The sequence below is a fragment of the Pangasianodon hypophthalmus genome, chromosome 25, assembly GCF_027358585.1.
Source record: "Pangasianodon hypophthalmus isolate fPanHyp1 chromosome 25, fPanHyp1.pri, whole genome shotgun sequence".
In the NCBI taxonomy this organism is placed as follows: Eukaryota; Metazoa; Chordata; class Actinopteri; order Siluriformes; family Pangasiidae; genus Pangasianodon; species Pangasianodon hypophthalmus.
In genome coordinates this window covers 16,525,082-16,537,857 of record NC_069734.1, presented here as the reverse complement: position 1 = coordinate 16,537,857, position 12,776 = coordinate 16,525,082, and the positions used below count along the sequence as shown (strand labels likewise).

Here is a 12,776-nt window from a genome sequence, read left to right as displayed (position 1 = left end):
TGCATGCTTATACTGTAGTTCTCCATCACGGCTTTGTCTTCAAAACACCAGCACATGACTGTTCTCTGCCCTGCGCACATACATGCAATCACACATGCATGCTGTGTGTGTGTGTGTGTGTGTGTGTGTGTGTGTGTGTGTGTGTGTGCGCGCGTGTGTGTGTGCGTCAGCAGTGAGTCTCAGTACAAACTCAGCTGTGTTGGCGAGACACACTTGAGAGCAGACGGAACATTAGTGCAGCAGCAGAGCCGAGTTACACGAGTTACAGCAAAACAGGCAGGAAGGAAACAAGCGCTGATGAGATTAGTTCCTAAATGCAGACGCTGGTAATTCGCGAGCTCTGTGTGATGCAGAGAAACAGAATTCCAGCAAGCTTGATCGTTTGGTATGCTTTCATCGAAATGTTTCACAAAATCGACAAGAAAATGTAAATAAAAACAGCTACAGTTGCGTGAACATCCTGAGGACGGCTGACCAGATGATGTCTGCAAAAGAGTGCCAAGGAAAATATAATTTTTGACTTTTCTGTTCTCCCAAAGTCACGCGCTTCTGTTCCTACAGGTGGTCTACTGACAGACTACACCACACACACACACACACACACACACACACAGCTGTCGTTCCCTTAATACACACGCTTGTCAAGTAGTGTCCGAGGAAAACGCCAGAAATAGCCTCGCAGCAAAGGCAGACGGTGACATAATCCACCTCACAACTGGGTTACGAGTAGCCACACTGTGTGTGTGTGTGTGTGTATGTGTGTGTGTGTGTGTGTGTGTGTGTGTGTGTGTGTGTGTTTAGTGGCCATCGTTCACACCCTCCAGAGTGAGACAGCCGTGTGAACTGAGCAGGTTGGCAGCGTGCTGGAGGCCATTTGTAGGAAAGTGGAGTGCCCCATACACACACACACACACACACACACACACACACACACACACACACACACACACACACACACAAAGCAATGTACAGTCTGGGTCACAATCTGTAAATATTCTGACAAGGCCAATATTAAAAGGTGTACATATAGACTCTACTGTAAAGTAGCATGTCATGGGTTACCATAGTTACCCATTTTTTAGTATTATAGGATGTGGTTTTGGAAGTCATCACGAAAAGAATTCTTGCTCTATCATTTTAATATTTGCACAGTGTCTCCTCCCATTAAAAAAATATTAATTAATCCGTTCCGGGGGGGAAAAAAACACAAAAAAAAAAACAGTGTGTTTTTCCAATTGTCCTGAAGCTCGGGGTCAGGTGGAGGGCAAACACAGAAATCTGGAAAAGATTTATTTATCAAATTATTGTTGATTATTTTCCCGTAACAGCATGTTCCCAAGTGCTCTGTCCATCTTACACCACAGCTATTTCACAACAAATTTAATTTTTATCAGTTAAAACACGTAATAAATTTTATTCATTGAAAGTTACATTTAACGGTTGTTGAACATCTGAGAAACAGGTTCGTTCCTATAATCAGCTTTTTACACCTTTAACAAGGTCAGTTCTATGCAGGCGTTGAGAAACGGATCATAAAATTAGTCTGTGTCACCTGAACTGGTGTATTAAGTGATTATATAACGTGCTACAAATGATGCACAATTAAAGCACAAAAGGACTTTAAATAGAGTACTTGCACTTGGTATTTAATTAACAGATTTGGCTTTCAAATACATTCATTATGCTATCCATAATTCTATGGAGTAAACACTAGCAGCGGCTTCACTACGGCCCTGATTTACTGAGATCCGAAATAACGAGCGCTAATTTGCATGTGTAATGAAATAAACTGCGAGTACTGCAGGTATAATTGATGCCACATGCAAATTAGGGGGAGGAAACAATATGTAAACGAGTTTTTTTCTGCGAGACGAACGTTCCCAGGAGGCACAGTGAGTTCTCCGAGAGACTCGTGGAAGAGAGTCTTCAACTAGTAGAAAACAGGACGGACTCTGGATGTATTCGTCCGCACACTGCAATCGCCGTCCACGTTATCATGTTTTGCACAAGCTTCACACACACAAACCTTTGGTAAATCCGGGCCTTTGTGTTTACATCACATAAACCACCGAGGACGAAAACTGTGCCACTTTCTTAAAGCCAAGAAAACCACACAGAGGAGACCTTAACCCAGGTAAGCAACATGGCGGGTCATCGGTTTATATCCAGATGAAACCTCGACAGAAAAGAAGACATGAAGCAAAAAAAAAGTACCATCCATGTCAAAGCCTCTTTTTCCACTTCAGAATATTGCGCTTCAGCATTTTCCGTCATTCAGAGATCTAAATTATGTAACAGTGATGATTTTAGAACAAGACTGGACTAGCAAAATCATGAAGAGGAACTAATGAAGAACTGATGAAGTTCTTGAGTTGTCCTAGCTCAGGGGTTCCGCTGATGCGATCGCGAGAGAAACTCACAATCTCCTCTTTTGTTTCGTCAATTATTTTACACATGAATATTAGAAATATCAGGTTTTGTGTGCTTTTATTTTGAAATCTTACTGGGAGTCAAGTTGAGACAATTCTAGACTGTTACTGAGCACTAATACTTATGACAGTTAATGTCTGAATTTTTAAAAACCTCTCATGTCGCCTTCAAACCTACCAAAAGCTGTTCTGCGTACCAGCCTTCTGGATTTTCTAGATTAATAAATACTAGAAAGATTTGAGACACAGTTAATGACAACAATCATAACAGCGGAATTTTTTTAACAAAGGCAGCTTGTTCGTCAGTGTGTTTAACGTCACTGTGCATGAAATCACTAAACATTTTACAGCTCTTCTTGGAAACCTGACGTGCCGTCAAGTGAACTTCGATTTTAAATCTTCCGGATGCAGACAAGATACAGAGCGAGTGTGTGAACAACGCCATTCGCTTTCCCTCTGCCTGCATTCTGCACGCGCATGCAAAACCATGCCTCGAGTATAAACCCGGCTGCGTCGCGGCTTATCACACCACCCTCATTTTCCTATAACAACACAACACTTCCCATTAGACTGCAAGAAATATTCCTTTGTTGTTGTTTTTTTTTTTTAGTCAATTACTTTACACACATGTACATTACTAACATACGTAGTGGTCCTACATTATAAATCTGGGATTTAAAAAATTTTTTAAAAATTTTAAAAATAAAAAGTATGGAATCTCTTCATACTTATAGAATCTCTGTCCTAGCTTATCTGCTTGTTTCTTTAGCTGTATCAAACGTTTATGGTCATATTTATTTATTTATCTTTTCTGCCCATAAAAGATTATCCTGTGATACTTTGATGAAAATGTCAGTACTTTGTATGACTACTCAATAGGTTGAAAATGAAACAAGACGAGTTTTCTCAGTTCAATACTCATGATGGAAAGCGTGTGCATTACGCAGTGAGTATCGAAGCAATCTGAATCAGCTAGCTTTTAAGTAGTTAAAAGCTACATTGTTTAATTTTCTAAGCGTTCGCACGATACACCATCCTGCTTTTAGCTCACTCCAAAAAAAAAAAAATGTCGATTCACTGATTCCAGGCACTGAGTCAAGCCCAAAGCTTTGGAGTCGATTCCACACACTAAAAACGATTCATCTCGCACATAAACGGCAAAAACAATGAATTTAGCAACAGCTTTTAATGTGAATTTGTCTGGTGGGAATTGAACGAATCAGGGCTTGAAATGTAGTTAAGATGTATAGTTGCCACAAAAAAAATAAATAAATAAGTGCACAACCAATTAAACAAAAAAAAAAAAAAAAGTACAGAATACCGTCACCTTGCGTTAGTTTAATTGTTAACTGTTGTTTAATTAAACCTCTTTAAAAAAAAAACACTGCAAAGATGCATTTTTAAATAAATACTTTTTGGTTTGGTGTTCATATATATTTTTAAATAATCCAAAAAAATCAATTAATCCGAAAAAATCAGTGATAGAGCCCTGGTCTGAACATCGTCCAAAAAGTCCCCTTAAATGGCGTCTCGAAGTTCTGGTCGTCCCTGAGAGAGAACAGCTTCAACCCCTCATGCTGGGAGAAGGAGTGGTGAGTCATCACTGAGGAGAAACAGCCGGGCAAAGTACTGATCGACTCATGCCACACACACACACACACACACACACACACACACACATATATATATATACACATCTAAACTAAACGGTCCCGCTCAGGGTATAATGCTCGTACTCTCAAGAGAACGTCTTTTGTGGCTTCGTTTAAATGTCCTAGGGGATGTCATGTAACGTCTCTGATCTCGACACGTGCCGAATCGCTCAACACGTGGAATCTGAGCGCGCACTGAACCAAAAGACACGAGTTACGGTTTGAAAACTGTGCCGTGAAAACTGCTGCTTGCTCACCGCCATAAATTCTTATTATGTCCTGACCCGAGAGACACGAGAAAGACAGATCTGTAAAGCTAGTTCCGGGTAAAAGAAGCAGGAAGAACATGAGTTCAACATGGTAGTTCATCAACACACACACACACACACACTATTTAAGTCAGACACTTTGACTTTAAATCAAAACCCAATGTCCTCTGCTCTTTATATAGCGGCTGATGATACTGAGGAAGCCAAACGAAAGTGCAAGCTGACACACTGCACGATGCTACCACGACTAACAATAGAGCTGTTTACACACATCATTAACCCTATTCATCGTCGTCCTGGATCGCACCGGTTTAGCCGGAAGTGAAATTTAGCTCAGCGTGGCCTTAAAACCAACCCCGGACTGGACCGATCTTCAGCAATGTAAACTCCCAGGTGATAGCGAGTCTAGTTTCCCTTCTTATCTGCTGCTATCACATACAAATATACTCAGCCTAATCGTAACACACTATGCAAACACGGAGAGCACAGACGCAAGGCGAGCTGCCAGCGCTGTCCAGGTTTTTCGATGACCAGACAGAAAGAAGAGCAAGCCCTAACAAATACGAGAGGTGGTGTTCAACCTTTTTTTCGCCATAGGTGGTCTCAGTGTAATGCGGTTGTGCCAACTGAGGACCTGTTTGTTAAACAAATCTGACGTTAAACAAATCATCAAAAATGATTTCGCCAAATATGTGTTTACTATATCTGGTTAAACAGCTGATAAGCAAAGCAACCTGAAATTTAATTCAACACAAACACTCACTTCACTTCAATAAGCTTTAACAAACTCTACGACGCACAGCTTTCGCGGGAAGTGCACAAACACGCGTTACCTTTCAGCTGCTCGGTGACGCTCTGCCCGGCGCGCTCCATCACTCTGCCGTCCTCTCTCTCGTAGCGGTCATCGAGAAAGCTCGCCGTGGCCTCGGACAGGTGAACCTTCCCAGCCACGCCCAACTGCTCCATGAGGTTAGCCAGGTTAACGTCGTTGGACCAGACGTCAAATTTGAACCGTTTCATTCCCAGGATGCCACAGAGCACGGTGCCGGTGTGCACGCCTACGCGCATGTCCACCGTCTCAGACGTCTCCTGGCAAAACTGTTCAATGGCCTGGATCATACCGAGTCCCATCTCCACACAGCAGTAGGCGTGGTCCTCGCGCGGCTCGGGGCATCCTGCCACGCAGTAATAGCAGTCGCCCAGCGTGCTGATCTTCTCGCAGCGAGTCAGCTCGCACAGCCGGTCGAAACGGCCAAACAGGTCGTTCAGCAAACCCACCAGGGCGGGCGCCGACTTGTTTGCGCTCATCTTCGTGAAGCCTACGATGTCAGCGAAGAGGATGCTAACAGGCTCCATGCGCTTCATGTTGAAGGGCCGAAAGATGATCTGGCCGCGTGGGATCGACGTCTTCTTGCGCTTGTTGTTCTTGGGGCTGGAGGACGAGGCACCGGCGCCAGACGCCGAGGCCGAGCAAGTCCCGGCACTGTAGCGTTTGCCGGAGCTCTCGCTCTCCTCGTCGCCCTGCTTCATCAGCTCGTCGGCCACCCGGCTCGGCATGACCGAGTGGATCATGCGCTCCTTCAGCGCCTTCTCCACCTCCAGCTCCTTCCCGTGCATGATAGCTTGTCCCACTTTCAGGAAGGTGCTCCGTGAACGCACCTCCGACATGATGAACAGATGTATGCCGATAGCATGAGCGCACAGGTGGAGAAGTACTTTTCCGGGCGCCAGCCACAGCAGCGACGTCTCTCGGCTTGACCTCTGAGCTTCGCCGTCGGACCACATTCCCATGTCTTGACCGTCCACCTGGGCCAGGTGTAGCCATCCGAGCGTCTCGAAAAGCACAGAGTACAGGAGCCCCAGTAGCACCGAGGCGTAGAGCCGCAGGTGGAGCATGCTGTAGAGCAACAGCAGCACTTCCATGCACAGAGAAAACGTCCCCACAGGAGAGATACACGGAGCCGAAGGCTCCCATAGTGTCCGATTGTCGCCTCTCTGCCACTCGAAGCGAGCGAATCCAGAAGCCTGCATCTGCGGCGCCAGAGTGATACAAATCGTGATGATAATAAGAAGCAGCGAGGCCTGGTTATAGAGCCACACGTAGGGGCGCGAGAAGGTGAACAGAAGGAGGAGGAGACACAGGACGAGGAAGGTCGCTGTCGGAAGCAAGAAGCTGGCAGGCTTGCAACTGGGACTCTTGACTCCAAAGTACACGCCCCACAGCAGCGCGGCTATGGCCAGGTAAAAAAGCACGTAGCGGAAGCGCCTCTGCGTCTGCGGGAAGCACCGCTCCCTGCACGCCTCCTCCAGCGTGGCGGAGTCAAACTTGGGGTCCCAGCACTGCGCCGCTGACCTCTCGAAGAGCTGCGGAACCGTCCGCTGGCCGCGCAGGCTGCTCATCACCGTTCTGCGGATCCCGGATTCGCCCGAGCTGCAGCTGGACGAGATGCTGTATTTGGAGGGCTTGGCGCTTCCCGTCGGGCCCTGCTCGCTAACGCTTTCGCCCCAGCTCGAAGGCTCTTGTTCCACGGAAACCCGCTTCTGCAAGTGAGTGTCGCTAATGCGGACGTTCACACCTCCTCCTCCGCTGTCACAACTAACCTCTGTGTTTTTCACTGACCGCTGCTGCTGATGTTGCTGTTGTGGGGATGCCATGACAACAAGTGCTCGCTGACAAGGCTGTCACATAATCAAGGAAATGAAAGAGAGGGAGGTTGAGGGGGGGGGAGGTTGAGGGGGGGGGGAGGAAGGGGATTTAGTGACGATGGAAAGAAAAACAGATTCAAAATGATCCGAGCAAATACAGCCCCAGAACAGACGTCTTTCCGTGCTCTCTCTCTCTCTCGTGTGTGTGTGTGTGTGTGTGTGTGTGTGATGGACCGTCTCAGACTCTTGAGCAGTCCATTATCCAGGCGTGGATGACGTCAGCACTCGGATCCCATCAGGCTCGGTGGCGCTGAGGCACTTCGCGTGCACTTTTCCTCCGCCAGGCTCGCGCGCCGTGAATCCGCTCCGGCCTTCTCATCAAAACACATCGTCCCTGTGTTTAATCCATACGCTCAAAAATAACGCAAAAAAATATATAAAAACCTTCTTAATTTGTTCTTTTTTTAATTTTTATGAAATCCTTTCGATGTATGTCGGAATTTCACGTTCCACTTTCTGTGTGAAACGCCGTAAAATAAGTGTGCTTTTTCATATTTAGCGTTTACACCAGTTTGGATGTAAATAATACATTATACATAATTTGTGTCATTTCTGAGGGGAACAAAAAAAAACTAGCCTTGGAAAATATCTATAAATGTAATAATTTTTCTTCGTCTTCTTCAGTCTTTTTTTAAAGGAATTTTGACCAACCTTAATCCCATATCATGTCTCCGTGGTGACAGCGGGGTTTTAAACAGGACAGCCGTGTAAAAAGCCAAGCACAAGCTGAACATGGAGGCATTTCTGCTCGCTTGTTTCCCTCGTCTCCAAGCCTGAGCCTGTTTTAGCCATTTCTGTTGGGGTGGAAGGCAGAGGGGCCTGTTTCCCACCGAGGAGCCGCGTCCTTTCCTGAACTCCCTCTCCGGATATCAGCCGTTAATATTCCCGCTTTCTCCAAAAAAAAAAAAAAAGAAAAAAAAAAAAAGAAAAATAAATAAATAAACGGTTCAGCTTTAAACAAGAATCCTCAGACTGCCTTCAAAATGGGTTACGAGTTAAAAAAAAAAAATCCTAAAATAAAATTGACGTGTAAAAAAAAAAAAAAAAAAAAAAAAACAGACGACGGTTTTAAAGAGGCGAAAAAAAAACGACAGTCGGTTTTAGCATGGAGGCTAATCGCGGGTCTCGCGCACATCTGGCACGCGACAAAAATACCAAAATAACACTGAGGTAAACTGAAGCGCGTTAGCCTACATGACACCGACCCAAACACACTGACAAACTTATTTTTATACTCCTAACTATCCAACAGCTTTGTCTTTCCGACCTCTGCTCTTCTCTTTTAATGAGACTTACTCGAATTTAAGCGCATTTCACTTTTTTTGAGTGAAGAAAAAAAAACAGGACGGAGCGAAACGTCAAAGCCATGTTCAATAATGTTTCCACACTAGGATGGAAAGTTTTCCTCAGGCCCGTACTTTCACTTCAACGCAGCACCAAAAAGCAACAACAACAACAAATATCAAACCAATATCCTTCTTCATAACCGTGTTCAGTCCTTTGCAGAATGCCATCAAGACGTGATATAGTTATGCATATAAGGCTAGGCTCTGTTTGCAAACCCTCATATGCTCCTTCTGCTGCTGCTGCTGCTGGGCAAGTCCGGTTTTTTTTTTTTTTTTCGTTGGCATGCTCATGAATGCCAGACAACACAGAGCTGCTACTGCGTCTTCAGCAGGGTTGCCAGATCACAAGCAACCCTCCACACCTCATTCAGCTTATTCATTCCATTTAATTCAGCTAAAATAAGTCACAAGAATGCTATCTTGTCTAAATGAGGTCCGCCTGTCCGGTGTAGTAATTTCCCTTTGACGTTAAAATTAGCTCGCATAACTCGGGGATCTGCTGCCAATCTGGCAACCTCGCAGGGGCTCCTCTTCCGCTCGCTCAGGGGTTTCTTCCTCCCTGCTGAGGGAGTTTACACGGCGTCGGCGTTTGCGGTGTTTTCTCGGCTTGGGGGCCCTCTGCTCCGGGAAAAACGAGCACGACGGCGTTCTTGGAGGCCGCCATTATAGTCTGAACGCGAGGGAAAAAGAAAATAATCCGCCTTTTCTATGCTGGATGTGGTGCATAAGTTGGCAACACTACTAACGTTTCAGGGGGGAGGGGGGGGGAGGGGGGAGGATGACTCTGCGCGCGCGTGTGTGTGTGTGTGTGTGTGTGTGTGTGTGTGTGAGAGAGAGAGAGAGAGAGAGAGAGAGAGAGAGAGAGCGCGCGAGCAGGGTTGCCAGATTGGACTGAATGATCAGATCCCCGGTCACACCCACAACTCACACCAGGCTGTAGTCGTAATATATTATCATTATTATTATTATTACTATTATTATTATTTTTTTAATGTAATAAATTAAAAATAATGCACCAAAAGAATCACTTCCTGGCTCAGCTAAATGTTAAAGCAAGCAGGGAAATCATGCAAAAACCTTCCTCCAGGGGGCGCTCACGTCTCATCACGTTGCGTCACGTCACGTTACGTCACGTCAGACTTCAAATGGCGGCAAGCAGAGAAATGCTAATTTTCCCCCTCACCATAAAAGTGATTACAAAACCATGCGTTAAAAGGTTCTTAAGGGACATGGTGCTCCAAAATAATGTTCAGAAATCTTCGAAACTTTCAGAAGCTTGATTAAAGGATCCAGAAATAGTTCTTCCAGGCCGCAGTTATTTTTCATCTTCGGTATCCTTGTAGTCGGGGATGTGGTGGATCCGGAGCGTATCCCGGGAACACTAGGTGTGAGATGAGGACACACCAGTCCATCGCAGCGTGTCACACATACACAATACACATTCACATCTAGAGTTGAGATTAGCCAAGGCAAAGTCTACGACCATGTTTTTGAGAGATGGGAGGAAACCGGAGAACCCAGAGGAAACCCATGCAGACCCTGGAGGGGAAACAAGACCCCTGATACACCACCGAAAAATAAAATCTGTACTGACAGGGCCAGTGAATGTTTTCTGAGAACCCCTGATCTAGCACACTGTCACTGTGTGTGTTCATGTGTGTGTTTTCCATGACATAGGAATACAGTTCTAGGCTATTTCAGCATCGTCATGGCAGTATTTGCGGAACTTTAGCTATAAACCAATAGATTAAGAATTAGTTTAATCTGATAACTTTTTATCCCCGGGTTTGTCCTGGCAGTTGGGGTCTAGAGTTTGAGAACAAATTGAATTAACAAATATTCTCCATTTACATTAAATGTAGTTTACTAGGCAGGACATTTGATCTTCTTTTGTTTGTTTGTTTTATTTTGTTTTGCACTGCCACGCCATTTCCATGCCGAAATCGTCGTGTACCTCCTAATTTGACTGAGTGAATACGTACTTTCACAAAATAGTAAAATGATTCCATGTTAACACATTTCCTGTATAAATAAATCCAAATTTTTCTGAGGCCAAAATGATTCCCACGAATGCCAGCTGTTTTTTTCATACTCTTCTCCAACTAGAACAGGAAAGCTTTAATTAGAAGTTATATTTCACATGCAGCGCTACACACATTCATCAAAATGAATCACTCAAAAATATTAAGGAGGCAAATGTGTTGTGAAGTTAGAAAATTGAGTTGTGCTCTGGATAGACTAACTGAAAAAAAAAAACGACAACAAAAATGAGTAAGATCAGAAAATCTTGATGCATTGTGTGAATGGAAAGTGAGAAATTGGATATAAAACTGAAAAGAAAAAAAAAAAACATGAGCAGTGTTCATAACTTCTTGTATATATGTGTATATGAATATACCATACATTTCTGTCGAGTAAAATCTGAATGATTTGACTTGATTTGACTGTTTGTGGCCTTTGACACAAAATTTTCTACCTCAGTCCCTGTTCATTTTTTATCCAACATCCATTCAGTCATACATACATCCACTGATCATTCATTCATCCGCTCATCCATCTGTCCATCCACTCATCCATCCATACACCCACTGATCATTCATTCATCCATCCATTCATTCATCCATCCATTCGTTCAATTTCTATTTCTTAATTAATGCCTTTATTTAATGCTTTATTCATGTGTTCACACTTTTATTGGCTCGATGCCCTGAGTCCAGTATGGACTGCCACGCCATTTCACCTCCTAATTTGACTGAGTGAATAAGTACTTTTCACAAAATAGTAAAATGATTCCAGGTTAACACATTTCCTGTATAAATAAAGCCAAATGTTTCCGAGGTCAAAATGATTCCCACGAATGCCAGCTGGGTTTTTTTAATACTCTTCTCCAACTTCTTGCAATTATTCGCAGTGCATACGATCGTGCAAATACAGGTGAAGAGCTTCACATCATTTAATGTTCACATCAAGTATCAGAATGCGACTTTAACCTGTGGCCAGACTGGCTGGGTTGAATATTTAAAAAATTGCTGATCTCCTGGGATTTTCACAAACAACAGTCTCTAGAGGTTACACAGAAAGGTGTGAAAAACAAGCAAAAAAAAAAAAAACAGCCACTGAGCAGCAGTTCTGGGGGCAGAAATGTCTTGTTGATGAGAAAGGTCAGAGGAGAATGGCCTGGTTCGAGCTGCCAGGAAGGCTATGGTAACTCAAGTAACCACTCTTTACAACTGTGGTGAGCAGAAAAGCATCTCAGAATGCACAAGTCAAACCTTGAGGAGGATGGGCTACAAAAGAAGACCACTTCGGGTTACACTCCTATCAGTCAGTAACAGGAATCCAAAGCTACAGTGAGCCAAGACTCACCAAAACTGGACAGTTTAAGACTGGAGAAATGTCGCCTGGTCTAATGAACTTCAATTGCTCCTGCAACATGCAGATGGTCGAGTCAGAAATTTGCATCAACAGGATAAATCCATGGACCGAACCCGCCTTGGGTCAACCATTCAGGCTGGTGGTGGTGGTGGTGTAATGGTGTGGGGAATGTATTCTCGGCACACGTTGGTCCCCCGAATACTATTCAAGCATTGTGTGAAAGCCACAGCCTTTCTTAGTATTGTTGCTGACCACATGCACCCCTTTATAGCAACAAATTTATCCATCCAGCATAATAATGCGCCATGTCACAAAGCACAAGGCGTCTCAAACTCACGACAATGAGTTCGGGGTCCTTCAATGGCCTCCCCATCAAGAGATCTGACTCTAATAGAGCACCTTTGGGATGTGGTAGAAGCTGAGAACATGCAGAACACGCAGCTGACAAATCTGCAGCAATTATGTGATACAATCACGTCAACATGGACCTCAAGGGAATGTTCCCAAGTCTTGTAGAATCTATGCCAGGAAGAATTGGTGGCTGTTCTGAGAGCAAATCAAGGAATCTTACCCAGTATTAGTAAGGCGTTCCTAGTAAAGTTGGCTGAAAGTGTGTGTCTGTGACCAAATGGATAGGAATATCTGACAATCTTGAGGAGACATTTTGCTGGCCCCAGCAATGAAAACTGCTTTTTCATGAATAGCTGTTTTTCTTTTTTTTTTGGGTAACCAAAATTAAAGGTAAGATTAATAATTATCACTGGAAGGTCCTCCCAAAGATAGAGAGTGTACAGGCTACAAAAATTAGTCTTTTACTATTTCCTAATTACGCCAACTTTTGGTGCTACTTGGCTCCCCCTAGTGTATACTCCATGCCATAGCATCATTTGAATGCGAATCATTACAAAGAGATCAGCTCAATGTAGAGAACAGGTCAGCTTTGTCACTTACCCCTTAGTTGATTCCAACAAAATGTCAGGTAAATATGCCATCCATTCA

General features: G+C 44.1%; 1 protein-coding gene across 1 annotated transcript in view; it reads right to left on the bottom strand.

Moving 5' to 3' along the window:
- Positions 1-9,149, bottom strand: part of adcy9 (adenylate cyclase 9) — a 31,721-nt gene extending 22,572 nt beyond the window's left edge. The window contains exon 1 of the mRNA XM_026947982.3: positions 5,184-9,149. Coding sequence (XP_026803783.3) covers positions 5,184-7,005 — 1,822 coding nt within the window. The 5' untranslated portion in view covers positions 7,006-9,149. The remainder of the gene's footprint in view (positions 1-5,183) is intronic.
- Between the last annotated feature and the right edge of the window lie 3,627 nt (positions 9,150-12,776).